Source organism: Oncorhynchus kisutch, linkage group LG15 (genome assembly GCF_002021735.2).
Source record: "Oncorhynchus kisutch isolate 150728-3 linkage group LG15, Okis_V2, whole genome shotgun sequence".
Classification (NCBI taxonomy): Eukaryota; Metazoa; Chordata; class Actinopteri; order Salmoniformes; family Salmonidae; genus Oncorhynchus; species Oncorhynchus kisutch.
Window position 1 is genome coordinate 46,495,380 of NC_034188.2, and position 20,604 is coordinate 46,515,983.

The 20,604-nt window shown below is 42.9% G+C and overlaps 1 protein-coding gene across 6 annotated transcripts in view; it reads right to left on the reverse strand.

Moving 5' to 3' along the window:
• Positions 1-20,604, reverse strand: part of LOC109906299 (protein furry homolog) — a 221,761-nt gene that overhangs the window by 129,640 nt on the left and 71,517 nt on the right. For all 6 annotated transcript variants that reach the window (XM_031790359.1, XM_031790358.1, XM_031790357.1 and 3 more), the window contains exons 10-14: positions 17,697-17,795; positions 6,610-6,711; positions 6,379-6,482; positions 4,742-4,850; positions 1,656-1,742 (exon numbers count right to left, since the gene is read on the reverse strand). In XM_031790359.1, the coding sequence (XP_031646219.1) occupies positions 1,656-1,742; positions 4,742-4,850; positions 6,379-6,482; positions 6,610-6,711; positions 17,697-17,795 (501 nt within the window). The remainder of the gene's footprint in view (positions 1-1,655; positions 1,743-4,741; positions 4,851-6,378; positions 6,483-6,609; positions 6,712-17,696; positions 17,796-20,604) is intronic.

A 20,604-nucleotide genomic window follows, 5' to 3' on the forward strand; every position in this document is an offset into this window, starting at 1 on the left:
TATAGTGTTAATGTATTGAGTTATATACAAATTCTGGGTTTATTTGACTAATTGTTCATTTTAACATTTTTGAAACCTTTTTAGTCTTATTTTTATGATATTTCACATTGTTTGTCTGCATAATTTAAATCTAACTCTAATTTGCACAAGACAATGTACACTTGATCAATAGTGATCTAGTAACCTATGCCACTGGTGGCTCTAGTAACCTATGCCACTGGTGCCAATGACATATATAGTGCCTCCAACTGATCTGGTGCAGCCATCTAAGGTTGCAGTGACAGTGACATGTCCTTTGGGTGGTGGACCATTCTTGATACACACGAGAAACTGTTGAGCATGAAAAACCCAGCAGTGTTGTAGTTCTTGACACAAACCAGTGTGCCTGGTACCTAGTACCATACCCCGTTCAAAGGCACTTAAATATTTGTTCTTGTCATTTCACCCTCTGAATGGCACAAGTACACAATCCATGTCTCAATTGTCTCAAGGCTTAAAAGTCCTTCTTTAACATGTCTCCTCCCTTCATCTACACTGAATGAAGTGGATTTAACAAGTGACATCAATAAGAGATCCCAGCTTTCAACTGGATTCACCTGGCCAGTCTATGTCATGGAAAAAGCAGATATTCTTAATGTTTTGTATACTCAGTGTACATAAGATTTACATACCAATGGCCCATACCATGGCCCCATGTCCATCGGTTCAGTTCTTGTAGCCCTGGTGTGATATGTGTGCTGTAGCATGGTCGAATTTTAATGCAGTAACTAATCATTCTCAAATTCATTAGAGGCTAATTCATTGTGTCTATATATAAAAATCTGGAGACAATCTGACATATGGTTCATGAGGAGAAGATGATTGCAGATGATTTTGAGCATTAGCGTTAATATACCAAGAATGAGTTGTTAATAGTTTCCTTGTTTTTTTGTGATATCAATAACAAATTCAGTGTGGTTCATCTTAGGGACGTCCATGATAGCAATGACAAGCTTCAGGTTGATTGGCCTCTGTGGAGTGGATTTACAGTGGTTTACATGGACAGGTAAAATCAATAACGCAGCCATCTTTTGACCAATCGCTTAGCTTTTCTCAAACTAGGTTAAGATATGTATCATGGGCCTACATTCCAAATTGGTCTCATTTGGACTCATGGTTCATGAGAAGAAGATTTTTTAAGTATTTTTCTTGCATATTTGGGAATGTTAGAGTATGTGCTAATATGCATTTACTGGTATAGTGTGGCCATATTTGAATGCATCAACCTTATTTTCTCACTCTTTAGGGATTATTGTGATTAGCGCAAAGTGAACATTTGGAGTGAATGTGACCTTTTATGATTATTTTAAGCATTAGCATAGTAGAAAATGTTCACTGTTTTTTAAGATTTTCATCATGGCAATGTCTTTGATGACCCCACAATGTTTGAAGTTGACAGTTAATTGTGGAGTGGATTTACAAAGGATTTAAATCGACACATAAAATCTGATTTCCTGGTTAATCAATAACTCAACCATCGCTTAACCGATCCCTAAGTTAAGAGATGTACCATGGGCTAACATACTGAATTTGGTGTTATTTGGTGTTAAGGTTGTAGAACTGTAAATAATTCATATTGAAGAATGATGGAATTCAAAGCCAATTATGTACTGTACCTCTGGGTTAAGACTAAAGGCTTTGGCTGGTTTCCCAACACACATAAGGTCAAAGATGATCTCTTTCATGGCAAAGTCCAGTCGTTCCTGTGGTGGAAGAAGAGGGTTTAGAACACATTTGTAATATTGTTGCTGTTTTTTCAGATCATCAAATTCACATCAGAGAGGAAGGCTCTACAAAAACGTACCTAATTATTTTCATATCTCATTTTGCTCTTTTGTTGCTTTGGCAACTACACTGCATGGCCAAAAGTATGAGAACAGCTGCTCGTCGAACATCTCATTCCAAAAACATGGGCATTAATATGGAGTCGGTCCACCCCTTTGCTGCTATAACGGCCTTCACTCTTCTGGGAAAGCTTTCCACTAGATGTTGGAACATTGCTGCGGGGAATTGCTTCCATTAAGCCACAAGAGCATCAGTGAGATTGGGCACTGATGTAGGGCGATTAGGCCTGTTTGATGGGGTTGAGGTCAGGGCTCTGTGCAGGCCAGTCAAGTTATTCCACACCGTTCTCGACAAACCATTTCTGTATGGACTTCGCTTTGTGCTCGGGGGCATGGTCATGCTGAAAAAGGAAAGGTCCTTCCCTAAACTGTTGCCACAAAGTTGGACGCAGCAGAATTGTGTTGAATGTCATTGTATGCTGTAGCATTAAGATGTCCCTTCACTGGAACTAAGGGGCTTAGCCCGAACCATGAAAAACAGCCCCGGACTATTATTCCTCCTCCTCCAAACTTTACAGTTGGTACTATGCATTGGGGCAGGTAGCGTTCTCATGGAATCTGACAAACCCAGATTTGTCCGTCGGATTGCCAGATGGTGAAGCGTGATTCATCACTCCACAGAACGCGTTTCCTTTGCTCCAGAGTCCAATGTCAGCGAGCTTTACACAACTCTATCCAACGCTTGGCATTGTGCATTGTGATCTTAGCCTGGTCTGCGTCTGCTTGGCCATGGAGACCCTTTTCATGAAGCTCACGATGAACAGTTCTTCTGCTGACGCTGCTTCTAGAGACAGTTTAGAACTGGGTAGTGAGTGTTGCAACCGAGGACAGGTGCGTTTCACGTGCTACGTGCATCAGCACTCAGCAGTCCCGTTCTGTGAGCTTGTGTGGCCTACAACTTCCCGGCTGAGCCGTTTCCACTTTATAATAATAGCACTTATAGTTGACCGGGGCAGCTCTAGCAGGGCAGGAATTTGACAAACTGACTTGTAGGAAAGGTGGTATCTTACGTTGAAAGTCACTGAGCTCTTCCATACGGGCCATTCTACTGCCAATGTATGTCTATGGAGATTGCATGGCTGTGTGCTTGATTTTATACACCTGTCAGCAGCGGGTGTGCTGAAATAGCCAAATCCACTAATTGCAAAGGGTGTCCACATTCTAGTGTATGTGTGTGTTTTCTATACCTGTTTGCTCCTCTCCTTTTAGGTTTTACAGACGCTCCTCACCAATTGGCAACAACTCTTCTAACTCAGTGTACCTTGTGCAATTACAACCCATGTGGAATTTCGGGTCTCTGGCAGCTTTTGAAACTGCCAATCTGCGGTCAAGAACGCAGAGTTCATCTCTATGCTGCCCTTCAGTCTTGTGACGGAGACACGGATCACCCCAGAGAACACTGCTACTCCAGCTGCTCTCTTCATCTGACTAAGTTTTCTCTCATAGTCCGAGAAAATCTGCTCGTCGAGATGATGGCACAGGGCTACTAATTTCTCCCAAGTGTAGATGTTCTTATTTCACCCTCTCTCTATTTCACCTGTCCATCTTCTCATTTGAATCCCTTGCTGTCACTGTCCCTTGTCCACTCAAGCTTAACATTGTTGTCATCTATCGCCCACCAGGTGCCTTTAGAGAGTTCCTCAATGAGCATGACACCTTGATAAGTTAATTTCCTGACGATGGCTCACCGCTCTTCATACTTGGCAACTTCAACATCCCGATTAATTTCTTTCCACCTCACACTTTCCTGTCCGTGTCTTTTTTGACCTCACCCTTTTCCAGGCCCCTTCCACTCACAAAGCAGGCAATATGCTTGACCTCATCTTTACTAGAGGCTGTTAGCCTACTCATCTCACTGCAACCCCTCTCCAGGTCTCTGATCAGTACTTTGTTTCCTTTTCTGTCTCCCTTTCCTCCAACCCTAGCCCCTCAGTCCCTGCCCAGATGCTGAGGAGCAATTGAGCCACTCCTCCTGCCTCTTTGACCCTACTCTCCTCCCTTTCCTATGACTCGCAATGTACCTTTACCTCTCAGCCGGCTCGGGCCTACCCTCCTGCTCTGTTGCTGAGTGACTCATTGCGAGCTAACAGAACAGGGCTGCTGGCAGCTGAGCAAAAATGTAGGAAAACTAAACTTCCGGAGGACCTATCATCCTTTCACTCCCTTCTCTCTAACTCCTCTTCCTCTGTATCCACTGCTAAAATTACTTTTCTATCATTCTACATTTTAAGCTTCTGCCTCTAACCATAGGAAACTCTTTACCACCTTCTCCTCCCTCCTTAATCCTCCACTCCCTCTCTGCGGGCGACTTTGTCAACCGATTTAAAAATAAGGTTTACGACATCCGCTCCTCATTCACTCAGCCTATTGAGTCCATTGGTCCCCCTCACACAGAACTACCTTACGCCTGGATCTCTTTCTCTCCTCTCTCTCCAGATGAAATCCTGCGACTAGTGAGGTCCGGCAGTCTAACATCCTACCCGCATAACCACATCCTCTCTTCCCTTCTCCAGACTATCTCTGGAGACCTTCTCCGATTCCTCACTTCCCTCATCAACTCATCCCTGACCACTGGTTGAGTCCCCTCTGACTTCACAATGGCCAGAGTCGCATCCCTCCTCAGGAAAACCAACACTCGACACTTCTGACATCGAAAAACTACAGACCGGTATCCCTATTTTCTTTAATTTCAAAATCACTTGAGCGTGCTGTCTCTGAACTCTCATGCTCTCTCTCAGAACTATCTTCTTGAGCGTCTACTAGATGACTGAGTTTTTTTTATTGTGCATGCTCCAGGAAAAACTAACATAAAAGTTATAAATCTGTCAATAATGATAATCTCGTTGACAGCAGTTTACCTGTGCAATAAACTGGATCATTTTGACGAAGATGTTGAGGGGCATATCTCTGGGCACCACACTGCGAGAGCCCTTGGGGAAGAGTGTTGTAATGATGGTGTTGAGACGCCTGCAGGAGAACAGAGGGGAGAGAGATAGAAAAGAGGAGAGCGAGAGAGGAGAGAAGAAAGAGGGGGGGGGGGCAGACTGTAAGGATGGAGCGTCGGGGAATTCAACACATGACAAACATTCAACAGATGAGATACATAGGGATCACAAGCAGTTAGAACTGACATAGATAAAAATGTTACATTAAATTGCTTTACACTGGCTGGCCTGTATGCCGTTGTCCCATTTCTTAACAAGTGTTTTATTTTAATCCTGGTTCATTTCCAGGCTAATTACAACGTGTTAAAGGCTTGACCTGTTTGTTATTCCTCCTGTGGCCCAAATGGCACCATATTCTCTACATAGTGCACTATATTTGGCTAGAGCCCTATGGGCCGTGGTAAAAATAAGTGCTTTATAAAGGGAATAGGGTGCCATTTGGGATGCATCCCTGGTAATGCGTATCGTTTCTGAGTTCTGCCTCTTAACCTACGAGCCGAGCCCTAATCCACGGCCTACTACACTAGTGTGTGTGTGGCTCTGATACTAAAGTCCCCTGGCTCATATTCCAATGAGAAAGACCATTAACTCCCTATAGTGTGATGATCATGAGCCAGTCTCTGACCGTCCCTGGCCTACCTCTTAGCCACCTCCCACTTCTCTCATCTCCTCCACCCACGTTCTCCATTTTCCTTCCTCCACACTCCTCCATCCCTCCTGGTATAACCAGGCTGCCTGTTTACAGACTGGGCTTGCTACACTGAAAGGTAAAGAGCCAAGTCAGGCAAGTCTCCCATTATCAACGAAGGGGAGGAGACTGTGTTTGTGGGTGTGTGTGTATATGTTTGTGTGCATGCGCTCGTGCATGCACCTAGGTGTGTGTGTTTGCATGCCTGCAGGTATGAATTTGTTCTTGAGTGTGTTGGGGAGGGATGCAATATAAAAAATTTTTTTTGCTCTACAGTTCTACCAAGAGAAATATACTATTCACGAGCAGACTAGGTTATGTACACAGCTCCCTGTGGGTGCTGCCATGCACCGGTCTCTTCTCCGTGGCAGCGTCCTAAATTGCACCCTATTCCCGATTTAGTGCACTACTTTGGGCCCTAGGAGCCCTGGTAAAAAGTAGTGCACAACGTAGGGAATAGGATGCCATTCGGAATGTAGACATTGTGGCTTCAACACTGAGAGGAGTGGACTTGGGGGAGGATGTTACGTGGCACACAGTCCAGTGTAGCTGGGAGGTAAATGGTTGCAGTGTTGAACACTATCAAGATATTTACAACTGAGTTGCAAATGTGTATGTGGCGCTGGTTGTAACAAGCTATATTTTGTGGAAAAATATAAATTATATGTGCCACAAAACACAAACATTGCAATTGCTGTGTGAAATTGGCCAATTTTGATCATTTTTCCCACTCATTTGTCATTTGACCAATCATATCAAAACAGATCTTTTTCACAGCTGATCTGATTGGTGAAAAGACCAGTTAGTGGAAAAACTACCTGAACTTGTCTGCCTGTCTATACACAGCAGTAGAAACATTTACCCTTGCGTAGCAGTGTTGCTCTCACACTTGATCCTGATCATGTAGACCCACAGAAGACGGTAAAGAGACTCCAGGGCAACACGTGCCATCTTGGGGTCCTTACTCTGCAGACACAGACAGACCGACAGACTGATGTTAGTACTGGTTGGTCCTGTGTGGCTCAGTTGGAAGAACATGGCGCTTGCAACATAAGGATTGTGGGTTAGTTTCCCTCTGATTGCAGTACAGTACCTTGATGTTGGAGAGGCAGTTGTTGAGGAAGACAGTCCATTTGTTGAGAAAGAAATGCTTCTGGCTGACACACAGCAGACAGGTCACCAACGGGTAGAGAGCCTAGGACACACACACAGTAGACATGTCATTAAGGGATACAGAGCCTGCATGGTGTTATGCTTCAATGAGGTGTGTGTTTCAAATTTACTCGCCATGTGCACAGGATACAACAGGTGTAAAACAGTGAAATTCTTACCTTGAGAGCTCTTTCCCAACAATACACTTATAATAATATAGATAATAATATAAAATAGAAAAAAATAATAAAAGTAAGAATAAAAACCACGCAAGAAGTACGATGAGAGTTAAAGAACACAAGTATATACAGGTCAGTGTGAGTACCTTATTCAATATGCAGAGGTACTGGAGTAGTTCAGGTGGGTTTATACATAAAAAGTGACAGGTAGAAGGATATACATGTAAACGGCTGAAAAGTGACTGGTATCAGCAATATACAGTCTAAATACTTATGGTATTATAATTATGGAAATACAGTGCCTTGCGAAAGTATTCGGCCCCCTTGAACTTTGCGACCTTTTGCCACATTCCAGGTTTCAAACATAAAGATATAAAACTGTATTTTTTGTGAAGAATCAACAACAAGTGGGACACAATCATGAAGTGGAACGACATTTATTGGATATTTCAAACTTTTTTAACAAATCAAAAACTGAAAAATTGGGCGTGCAAAATTATTATTACAAAATTATTACTTTCAGTGCAGCAAACTCTCTCCAGAAGTTCAGTGAGGATCTCTGAATGATCCAATGTTGACCTAAATGACTAATGATGATAAATACAATCCACCTGTGTGTAATCAAGTCTCCGTATAAATGCACCTGCACTGTGATAGTCTCAGAGGTCCGTTAAAAGTGCAGAGAGCATCATGAAGAACAAGGAACACACCAGGCAGGTCCGAGATACTGTTGTGAAGAAGTTTAAAGCCGGATTTGGATACGAAAAGATTTCCCAAGCTTTAAACATCCCAAGGAGCACTGTGCAAGCGATAATATTGAAATGGAAGGAGTATCAGACCACTGCAAATCTACCAAGACCTGGCCGTCCCTCTAAACCTTCAGCTCATAAAAGGAGAAGACTGATCAGAGATGCAGCCAAGAGGCCCATGATCACTCTGGATGAACTGCAGAGATCTACAGCTGAGGTGGGAGACTCTGTCCATAGGACAACAATCAGTCGTATATTGCACAAATCTGGCCTTTATGGAAGAGTGGCAAGAAGAAAGCCATTTCTTAAAGATATCCATAAAAAGTGTCGTTTAAAGTTTGCCACAAGCCACCTGGGAGACACACCAAACATGTGGAAGAAGGTGCTCTGGTCAGATGAAACCAAAATTGAACTTTTTGGCAACAATGCAAAACGTTATGTTTGGCGTAAAAGCAACACAGCTCATCACCCTGAAAACACCATCCCCACTGTCAAACATGGTGGTGGCAGCATCATGGTTTGGGCCTGCTTTTCTTCAGCAGGGACAGGGAAGATGGTTAAAATTGATGGGAAGATGGATGGAGCCAAATACAGGACCATTCTGGAAGACAACCTGATGGAGTCTGCAAAAGACCTGAGACTGGGACGGAGATTTGTCTTCCAACAAGACAATGATCCAAAACATAAAGCAAAATCTACAATGGAATGGTTCAAAAATAAACATATCCAGGTGTTAGAATGGCCAAGTCAAAGTCCAGACCTGAATCCAATCGAGAATCTGTGGAAAGAACTGAAAACTGCTGTTCACAAATGCTCTCCATCCAACCTCACTGAGCTCGAGCTGTTTTGCAAGGAGGAATGTGCAAAACTGATAGAGACATACCCCAAGCGACTTACAGCTGTAATCGCAGCAAAAGGTGGCGCTACAAAGTATTAACTTAAGGGGGCTGAATAATTTTGCACGCCCAATTTTTCAGTTTTTGATTTGTTAAAAAAGTTTGAAATATCCAATAAATGTCGTTCCACTTCATGATTGTGTCCCACTTGTTGTTGATTCTTCACAAAAAATACAGTTTTATATCTTTATGTTTGAAGCCTGAAATGTGGCAAAAGGTCGCAAAGTTCAAGGGGGCCGAATACTTTCGCAAGGCACTGTATATACATGTAAACAGGAGTAATAGTGACCAGTAGTAGGATAAATAGATAACTACTGTACTAGTGATAATGTCAATCAATAATCAATGGACAGAAGCGTACTAAATCTAGTCAATAATAATTTTAGCAGCAGCGTAGGTTGTGTCTGAGTGGGTATTGACCTGTGGATGGGCATAGAGTCACTGTGGATAGTCTGTGGGAGAGGGAGAGTGGTAGTTGTTAGCCATAACAGTCATATGGCCAGGGAATATAAGGTGTTTAGGAGTCTGTTTGTCTAAGCCGTGATGCATCAGTAGAGCCTGCCGGATGGGAGCATGGAGAACAGTCCATGTCTCGGGTGGCTGGAGACTATGGCAATTTTTCAGGCCTTTCTCAGACACCGCCTGGCATGTAGGTCCTGGATGGCTGGGAGCTCGCCCTCAGTGATGCACTGGGCCATCCGCACAACCCTCTGGTTGTGGGCTTTGACGTTGCCATACCAGAAGCTGATACAACCAGTCAGGATGCTCTCAATGGTGCAGCCGTAAAAGGATCTGAGGGGCCTTGCCAAATTGTTTCAGCCTCCTGAGGGAGAAGAGGCATTGCTGTGCATTCTTTAAGAATCTTCTGGTGTTAGAGGACCATGTTAAGTACACTGTGATGTGGATACAGTGGAACTTGAAGCTCTTGTCATGGGTAAAGGAGTACAGGAGGGGGCTAAGCACACACCCGTGGGGGGCCCCCGTGTTAAGGGTTAGTGTGGTGGAGGTGTTGTTGCCTACACTCACAACCTGGGGTCGGCCCATCAGAAAGTCCAGGAGCCAGTTGCAGAGGGAGGTGTTTAGTCCCAGGGTCCTTAGCTTAGGGATGAGCTTTGAAGACACTGTGGTGTTGAACGCTGAGCTGTAGTCAATGAATAGCATTCTCACATAGGTGTTCCTTTAGTCCAGGTGGGAAAGGGCAGTGTGGAGTGCAATAGAGATTGCATCATCTGAGGATCTGTTGGGGCGGTATGCAAATTGGAGTGGGTCTAAGTTTTCTGGGATAATGGTGTTGATGTGAGCCATGACCAGCCTTTCAAAGCACTTCCTGGCTACAGACTTGAGTGCTAACAGGCTGAATAGACCGCTCGCGTCGCAAAATACATTTAGAAATCTAAATTATTCAATTATTGCACCCACACTGCTCGCGCGTGCCAACGAGCGTCTGCGTTGCCAAGGGCAAAATAGAAGTCAGTTCAATTTGTGATGCAGATCGCGCTGCAAGTCCTGCCTCTCCCATCTCCTCATTGGTTTAAAGAAGCAGGTACCCACGTGTCATCTCCTCATTGGTTATACCCACGTGGGTGACTGAAAGACGAACGAGGTCAGTGGCGGTAATGCACCTAATTTATGAAAGTTGCCAATCGCAATATAATGTCCAGAGAAGAAAAAGCCTGGAAGGAGGAGAGATGACAAGAAACAATTCGGTTGACCATTTTATGCATGGATTAATTGTGGGAGTATAGGACCTTGTGCATTTCAGGTAAAATAACAACTCAATGTTTATATCCCAGGACAAATTAGCTAGCAACAGCAAGCTAGCTAAATAGGACAAATTAGTTAGCAAGTGCAAACTAGCTAGCTAAATTGCCATAAATGTTTAATGCTTTTCGACGTGTCCCCAAATTAATGTAATTGGTTAAGAGTTTGTTTTGATATTTTAAACTGCTTGTCGTGATCGCATTTGGTGTGGGGGACGCACGATGGCGCACGCAGCCGGTGTGGGTTCAGTGTAAGGGTCGGTAGTCATTTAGGCATGTTACCTTAGTGTTCTTGGGCACAGGGACTATGGTGGTCTGCTTGAAACATGTTGGTATTACAGACTCAGTCAGGGACAGGTTGAGAATGTCAGTGCCAGTTGCCAGTTGGTCAGCACATGCTCAGAATACATGTCCTGGTAATCCGTCTGGCCCTGCGGACTTGTGAATGTTGAGAGTGATTTATTTCAGTTTATTTTCTTTCATCACATTCCCAGTGGGTCAGAAGTTTACATATACTAATTGAGTGTTTGGTAGCATTGCCTTTAAATTGTTTAACTTGGGTCAAATGTTTCGTGTAGCCTTCCACAAGCTTCCCACAATAAGTTAGGTGAAATTTGGCCCATTCCTCCTGACAGAGCTGGTGTAACTCAGTCAGGTTTGTAGGCCTCCTTGCTCGCACACACTTTTTCAGTTCTGCCCACAAATGTTCTATAGGATTGAGGTCAGGGCTTTGTGATGAACACTCCAATACCTTGACTTTGTTGTCCTTAAGCCATTTTGCCACAACTTTGGAAGTATGTTTATTTGGAAGACCCATTTGCGACCAAGCATTAACTGATGTCTTGAGATGTTGCTTCAATATATCTACATAATTTCCCTCCTCATAAAGACATCTATTTTGTGAGGTGCACCAGTCCTTCCTGCAGCAAAGCACCCCCACAACATGATGCTGCCACCTCGTGCTTCACGGATGGGATGGTGTTCTTCGGCCTGCAAGCCTTCCCCGTAGCACTCACTTCCGTCATCATGAAGTGCTTTGAGAGACTAGTCAAGGACCATATCACCTCCACCCTACCTGACACCCTAGACCCACTCCAATTTAGGTCCACAAATAGGTCCACAGACGATGCAATCTCAACCACACTGCACACTGCCCTAACCCATCTGGACAAGAGGAATACCTATGTGAGAATGCTGTTCATCGACTACAGCTCGGCATTTAACACCATAGTGCCCTCCAAGCTCGTCATCAAGCTCGAGACCCTGGATCTCGACCCCGCCCTGTGCAACTGGGTACTGGACTTCCTGACGGGCCGCCCCCAGGTGGTGAGGGTAGGCAACAACATTTCCACCCCGCTGATCCTCAACACTGGGGCCCCACAAGCGTGCGTTCTGAGCCCTCTCCTGTACTCCCTGTTCACCCACGACTGCGTGGCCACGTACGCCTCCAACTCAATCATCAAGTTTGCGGACGACACAACAGTGGTAGGCTTGATTACCAACAACGACGAGACGGCCTACAGGGAGGAGGTGAGGGCCCTCAGAGTGTGGTGTCAGGAAAATAACCTCACACTCAACGTCAACAAAACTAAGGAGATGATTGTGGACTTCAGGAAACAGCAGAGGGAACACCCCCCTATCCACATCGATGGAACAGTAGTGGAGAGGGTAGTAAGTTTTAAGTCCCTCGGCATACACATCACAGACAAACTGAATTGGTCCACCCACACAGACAGCATCGTGAAGAAGGCGCAGCAGCACCTCTTCAACCTCAGGAGGCTGAAGAAGTTTGGCTTGTCACCAAAAGCACTCACAAACTTCTACAGATGCACAATCGAGAGCATCCTTTCGGGCTGTATCACCGCCTGGTACGGCAACTGCTCCACCCACAACCGTAAGGCTCTCCAGAGGGTAGTGAGGTCTGCACAACGCATCACCGGGGGCAAACTACCTGCCCTCCAGGACACCTACACCACCCGATGTCACAGGAAGGCCATAAAGATCATCAAGGACAACAACCACCCGAGCCACTGCCTGTTCACCCCGCTATCATCCAGAAGGCAAGGTCAGTACAGGTGCATCAAAGCTGGGACCGAGAGACTGAAAAACAGCTTCTATCTCAAGGCCATCAGACTGTTAAACAGCCACCACTAACATTGAGTGGCTGCTGCCAACACACTGACTCAACTCCAGCCACTTTAATAATGGGAATTGATGGGAAATGATGTAAAATATATCACTAGCCAGTTTAAACAATGCTACCTAATATCATGTTTACATACCCTACATTATTCATCTCATATGTATATGTATATACTGTACTCTGTATCATCTACTGCATCTTTATGTAATACATGTATCACTAGCCACTTTAACTATGCCACCTTGTTTACATACTCATCTCATATGTATATACTGCACTCAATACCATCTACTGTATCTTGCCTATGCCGCTCTGTACCATCACTCATTCATATATCTTTATGTACATATTCTTTATCCCCTTACACTTGTGTCTATAACGTAGTAGTTTTGGAATTGTTAGCTAGATTACTTGTTATTACTGCATTGTCGGAACTAGAAGCACAAGCATTTCGCTACACTCGCATTAACATCTGCAAACCATGTGTATGTGACAAATAAAATTTGATTTGATTTGATTAAATTTTTTCCTCCAAACATAACGATGGTCATTATTGCCAAACAGATCTACTTTGGTTTCATCAGACCAGAGGACATTTCTCCAAAAAGTATGATCTTTGTCCCCATGTGCAGTTGCAAACCGTAGTCTGAAGTTTTTATGGTGGTTTTGGAGCAGCGGCATCCTCTTTGCTGAGCGGCCTTTCAGGTTATGTCGATCTAGGACTTGTTTTACTGTGGATATAGATACTTTTGTACCTGTTTCCTCTACCATCTCTACCATGTTCTGGGATTGATTTTCACTTTTAGTACCAAAGTACAGGAGACAGAATGCGTTTTCTTGCTGAACGGCATGCATGCTGCGTTGTCCCATGGTGTTTATTCTTGCATATTATTGTTTGTATAGATGAATGTGGTACCTTCAGGTGTTTGGAAATTTCTCCCAAGGATGAACCAGACTTGTGGAGGTCTTGGCTGATTTCTTTTGATTTTCACATGATGTCAAGCAAAGAGGCACTGAGTTTGAAGGTAGGCTTTGAAATACATCCACAGGTGCACCTCCAATTGACTCAAATTATGTAAATTTGCCTATCAGAAGCTTCTAAAGCCATGACATCAATTTTCTGGAATTTTCCAAGCTGTTTAAAGGCACAGTCAAGTGAGTGTATGTAAACTTCTAATCCACTGGAATCTGATGCAGTGAATTATAATTGAAATAATCTGTCTGTAAACAATTGTTGGAAAAATTACTTGTGTCATGCACAAAGTAGATGTCCTAACCGACTTGCCAAAACAAAAGTTTGTTAACAAGACATTTGTGGAGTGGTTAAAAAATGAGTTTTCATGACTCCAACCTAAGTGTTTGTAAACTTCCGACTTCAACTGTAAAATGGATTTAAGTTCCCCAGCATTAAATCCCCCGGCCACTAGGAGCGCCACCTCTGGATGAGCATGTTCCTGTTTGCTTTTGGCTGTATACAGCTCATTGAGTGCAGTATTAGTGCCAGCCTCAGTTTGTGGTGGTAAATAGACAGCTACGAAGAATATAGATGAAAACTCTCTTGGTAAATAGTGTGGTCTTACAGCTTGTCATGACATACTCTACCTCAGGCGAACAAAACCTCGAGACTTCCTTACGAGTAGATTTTGTGCACCAGCTGTTGTTTACAAATATACACAGACTGCAACCCCTTGTCTTACCAGAGACAGCTGTTCTATCTTGCCGATGCAGCGTAAACCCCACCAGCTGAATGTTATTCATGTCGTCGTTCAGCTATGACTTGGTGAAAAATAAGATATTACAGTTTTTAATGTCCCATTAATAGGATTTTCGTGATTGTAGTTTGTATATTTTGTTATCCAATGATTGTACGTTGGCTAATAGTACTGATAGTAGAGGCAGATTACCCATTCGCCATCGGATCGTTACAAGGCACCCCAACCCATGTCCCCGATATCTGTCTCATTCTCATGTGAATGACGGGGATTTGGGCTCTTCGGGTGTCTGAAGTAAATCATTCGCGTCCGACTTAAAGAAAAAATGTATTCCAGTACAAGGTGAATATTCGCTGTCCTGATATCCGTCTGGCCCTGCGGACTTGTGAATGTTGAGAGTGATTTATTTCAGTTTATTTTCTTTCATCACATTCCCAGTGGGTCAGAAGTTTACATATACTAACTCCAACTCAATCATCAAGTTTGCGGACGACACAACAGTGGTAGGCTTGATTACCAACAACGACGAGACGGCCTACAGGGAGGAGGTGAGGGCCCTCAGAGTGTGGTGTCAGGAAAATAACCTCACACTCAACGTCAACAAAACTAAGGAGATGATTGTGGACTTCAGGAAACAGCAGAGGGAACACCCCCCTATCCACATCGATGGAACAGTAGTGGAGAGGGTAGTAAGTTTTAAGTCCCTCGGCATACACATCACAGACAAACTGAATTGGTCCACCCACACAGACAGCATCGTGAAGAAGGCGCAGCAGCACCTCTTCAACCTCAGGAGGCTGAAGAAGTTTGGCTTGTCACCAAAAGCACTCACAAACTTCTACAGATGCACAATCGAGAGCATCCTTTCGGGCTGTATCACCGCCTGGTACGGCAACTGCTCCACCCACAACCGTAAGGCTCTCCAGAGGGTAGTGAGGTCTGCACAACGCATCACCGGGGGCAAACTACCTGCCCTCCAGGACACCTACACCACCCGATGTCACAGGAAGGCCATAAAGATCATCAAGGACAACAACCACCCGAGCCACTGCCTGTTCACCCCGCTATCATCCAGAAGGCAAGGTCAGTACAGGTGCATCAAAGCTGGGACCGAGAGACTGAAAAACAGCTTCTATCTCAAGGCCATCAGACTGTTAAACAGCCACCACTAACATTGAGTGGCTGCTGCCAACACACTGACTCAACTCCAGCCACTTTAATAATGGGAATTGATGGGAAATGATGTAAAATATATCACTAGCCAGTTTAAACAATGCTACCTAATATCATGTTTACATACCCTACATTATTCATCTCATATGTATATGTATATACTGTACTCTGTATCATCTACTGCATCTTTATGTAATACATGTATCACTAGCCACTTTAACTATGCCACTTTGTTTACATACTCATCTCATATGTATATACTGCACTCAATACCATCTACTGTATCTTGCCTATGCCGCTCTGTACCATCACTCATTCATATATCTTTATGTACATATTCTTTATCCCCTTACACTTGTGTCTATAACGTAGTAGTTTTGGAATTGTTAGCTAGATTACTTGTTATTACTGCATTGTCGGAACTAGAAGCACAAGCATTTCGCTACACTCGCATTAACATCTGCAAACCATGTGTATGTGACAAATAAAATTTGATTTGATTTGATTCAATTTTTTCCTCCAAACATAACGATGGTCATTATTGCCAAACAGATCTACTTTGGTTTCATCAGACCAGAGGACATTTCTCCAAAAAGTATGATCTTTGTCCCCATGTGCAGTTGCAAACCGTAGTCTGAAGTTTTTATGGTGGTTTTGGAGCAGCGGCATCCTCTTTGCTGAGCGGCCTTTCAGGTTATGTCGATCTAGGACTTGTTTTACTGTGGATATAGATACTTTTGTACCTGTTTCCTCTACCATCTCTACCATGTTCTGGGATTGATTTTCACTTTTCGTACCAAAGTACAGGAGACAGAATGCGTTTTCTTGCTGAACGGCATGCATGCTGCGTTGTCCCATGGTGTTTATTCTTGCATATTATTGTTTGTATAGATGAATGTGGTACCTTCAGGTGTTTGGAAATTTCTCCCAAGGATGAACCAGACTTGTGGAGGTCTTGGCTGATTTCTTTTGATTTTCACATGATGTCAAGCAAAGAGGCACTGAGTTTGAAGGTAGGCTTTGAAATACATCCACAGGTGCACCTCCAATTGACTCAAATTATGTAAATTTGCCTATCAGAAGCTTCTAAAGCCATGACATCAATTTTCTGGAATTTTCCAAGCTGTTTAAAGGCACAGTCAAGTGAGTGTATGTAAACTTCTAATCCACTGGAATCTGATGCAGTGAATTATAATTGAAATAATCTGTCTGTAAACAATTGTTGGAAAAATTACTTGTGTCATGCACAAAGTAGATGTCCTAACCGACTTGCCAAAACAAAAGTTTGTTAACAAGACATTTGTGGAGTGGTTAAAAAATGAGTTTTCATGACTCCAACCTAAGTGTTTGTAAACTTCCGACTTCAACTGTAAAATGGATTTAAGTTCCCCAGCATTAAATCCCCCGGCCACTAGGAGCGCCACCTCTGGATGAGCATGTTCCTGTTTGCTTTTGGCTGTATACAGCTCATTGAGTGCAGTATTAGTGCCAGCCTCAGTTTGTGGTGGTAAATAGACAGCTACGAAGAATATAGATGAAAACTCTCTTGGTAAATAGTGTGGTCTTACAGCTTGTCATGACATACTCTACCTCAGGCGAACAAAACCTCGAGACTTCCTTACGAGTAGATTTTGTGCACCAGCTGTTGTTTACAAATATACACAGACTGCAACCCCTTGTCTTACCAGAGACAGCTGTTCTATCTTGCCGATGCAGCGTAAACCCCACCAGCTGAATGTTATTCATGTCGTCGTTCAGCTATGACTTGGTGAAAAATAAGATATTACAGTTTTTAATGTCCCATTAATAGGATTTTCGTGATTGTAGTTTGTATATTTTGTTATCCAATGATTGTACGTTGGCTAATAGTACTGATAGTAGAGGCAGATTACCCATTCGCCATCGGATCGTTACAAGGCACCCCAACCCATGTCCCCGATATCTGTCTCATTCTCATGTGAATGACGGGGATTTGGGCTCTTCGGGTGCCTGAAGTAAATCATTCGCGTCCGACTTAAAGAAAAAATGTATTCCAGTACAAGGTGAATATTCGCTGTCCTGATATCAAGAAGTTATTTTCGGTCACAAGAGACAGTGGCAGAAACATTATGAACAAAATAAGTTACAAATAATGTGAAAAAACACACACATTAGCACAACTGCTTAGGAGACCATCTCTTCCGGCGCCATTATTATGAAGAGGTTGAAGAGGTTGCCTGTCCTCTCTTGTGAATCGTTAGTTAGAGGAGCAACAAGGAGAGTGCCTCTACACAAGATTGACCTTGAAATGCTTTGAGGCTTGAGAGACACCACAGGCATGTTTGCTATGCACCAGTTTTACACTGTCCAGACACTGTGGTTTTTGGAGAAGAACATCAACAACTCTGGGCTCTGTGTGTGTGTGTGTGTGACTAACCAGAGAGTGTTTTTTCCTGGAGGAGAGGTCCAGTGTTGTGTCATACAGGCTCTCCACAAAGTTCCTTAGACACGGCACGTTCACCTCGTTCTTAACAGCCTGGAAATTGAGAACACATACTCAGCATCACACATGTACACACACACTCAAGCACACTCAAATACAATAAACTTTGATATGGGCATGCCTCACCCACCTGAGGAGCTCTCCTTTTCAACCATCTATTTCCTATGTTTGAGGGGTGCAAATCCACTCGTCACTTAATTAATGATTTATTTCATTTTACTCTGGTGACTCTTTCCTACTGTTGCTAGTGCCATAAATGTTTTCCCGCTAACACAACGACAGCGGAAACGTGTAATGACCTGTCAAACTCACTCTAGTATTGCCTGAAATGGACTTGATGGACTACATTGGCTTTCCGTTGCATCTATAAAGAACATTAATGCTTGGTCGGGGATTTAATACACTGTCTCAACACTTACATCACAAGAAAGACAAGAAAGATGACTTTATTTTGGTGGGTGTGGATTTTTTGTGTAATTGAAGAAAGTAATGATTTAATACAGCTGAAATGTTCACAAATGAGATGTGTTGAAATGAAAGCAACTTCTGAAAAGGAAAACTCAGATTATAGTGATACTATGTCTGATCTTGCAAACAATGTAAAGTATGTATAGATAGGAGTAATCTAGATCCAAGCGTTTTGATTTTAAATAATGTATTCTTCTCCTGACGCACTTGTTGAATTATCATAGAGAACGTGACAACAATAGTAATTAATAATGAATGAGACCGTCTAGATTGCGCAGGTGAGTGCAGGTAAGACAACAGATTTTTGGTGTTCCACGCCTTTATATTAATTTATTAATGTATGCAAATGAGGTACATATAATTGTATCTTTATTTTATCATAACGTCTAAAATAATACTTGCTATATTAATAACTTTTATATATGAGTGCATATTAAGAGGAAAAAAAACTGAAATTTGACAATAAATGAAATATCTAAATTCCTACCAAAATGCTTGAATGTCATTCGTTATTTGTCTGTGCCAGTACAATGTTTTATGTGTTATAATTCAGTCAATATCTGATGGATTTTAAAGATTCTAAAAGTTTGAAGTATCTTTATCCATGGTCCAACTGGTGCATTTATTAGAATGGTTTTTATAACCTATCAAACATTTTAGACCGTTTCTAATAGAATTGGGGTTAGGATTAACCTTAAACAGTTGTTGTTTAGTAGAATAGTAGATAACATTTATTGGTTGGGTCATGACTGTCCTGTGAGTATCCAAATTTCCCAGATAGCCTATACAGGTATGATTAATCATTAACATTGCTAAATTAATTAAATTAGCTTTTTCAAGTTCATTGAAGTCCAACTCCCACATTACTGATCCAGTATTGATGATTAATTATAGTCTATAAAGTGAATAAAATTGCAGCTTCCAAGACTCAAAACCAAAACTATCCAGACTGTCTTGGTGTGTTTGGAACATGATAGTTTATTTGTGATGTGGGCACCAAGGAACTTGAAGTTCTCAACCTGCTCCACTACAGGGCAGTCAATGAGAATGGGGGCATACTCGGTACTCCTTTTCCTGTAGTCCACAATCTTGTCCTTTGTCTTGATCACGTTGAGGGAGAAGTTGTTATCCTGACACCATACGACCACCCCCTCTGAGCAACCTATCAGAGGGGGTGGCCCCTATTACCCGCTAATTAATGAACCCTCACCCATGGAAAGATTGATTGCTGACCTCAGCAGCGATACGATCCCAAACTATGCCCAAGGCCTGAGAATGTTAGATCAAAACTGCAGAAATGGCAAAAAACGCCCTCCAAAATAAACCATCAGGTGCAAGCCTCATAAAGGTTCTCTCCAGTATAGTCCTGATGTATGTCAACCAGCAGAGATTGACATCGGTCCAGTACCTCAGTACACAGCAGAAGCACAAACAAGAAACGGTTGAGTTGAAGGGGCAGGTGGAGAGAACCAGGAAACTGATGATGAAAAGGAAAAGATACTGCTAGATGAGGAACTGCATTTGAAGAATTAAAAGAAATGGCAAAAACTTATGACGACGAACGAGCATAAACTCTTGAACAAAATCGTCTTCTACAGGAAAAAAATCATCTTCAGGAACAACTTGATTCAGCCAAAAATAAATTGGACGAAGTCCACGCCAAACTAGATAAATATGACGAATTAGCTACAAACAGGGGTGCGCAACTTGTTATAACATGCAGGCAGTTTTGATGAACAACACTCAAAGCAATAATGTTCTAGTCCAAATGCTGCAAACCAAAGATGATAAGTTAATGAACACAATGACTAAGTTGGATGACAAAACAGCGGAACTCATTGATGTCGCTGACCAAATGATTGATGAGAGAACCCAGGTGAGGAAGATCTAAAAAATGATCTCTCAGCAAGCGGAAGAAATCTCATCACTGAATCTCTCGCTCCGCACTCAAGACCTCTACCTGCAAACTCAAACCATAAGCTTGAGGCAGAACGGAGCAAGTGCGACACTCACGTGTCTAAAACAAGAACTCTAAGTGCCCAAGTGGACTCTGCGATGCAGCAGAATACCACCCGTAGGTACCACCTGGACGAACTCTGTGCTCGGTACACAAAGGAGTTAAGACGACAAAGTTTCAGACTTTGTCAGACTACCTCTCTCAGGTGTCCATCAGTCTTTTCCTCTTGGCATTTGTCACAGAGTAATATGGCACCTCCATGCCAACAAAGCCAAAGCTTGGCTTTTCCTCTTGGCCTTTCGGCCCACAATTCCCCGGATGAAGCCAACCATCTCCGTGCACTTAGCGCGGAAAGCCTTGGCAAAATCGTTAAAATCTTTGAAGCCAAACAACACTAAGACATTTTTAGCAATTATA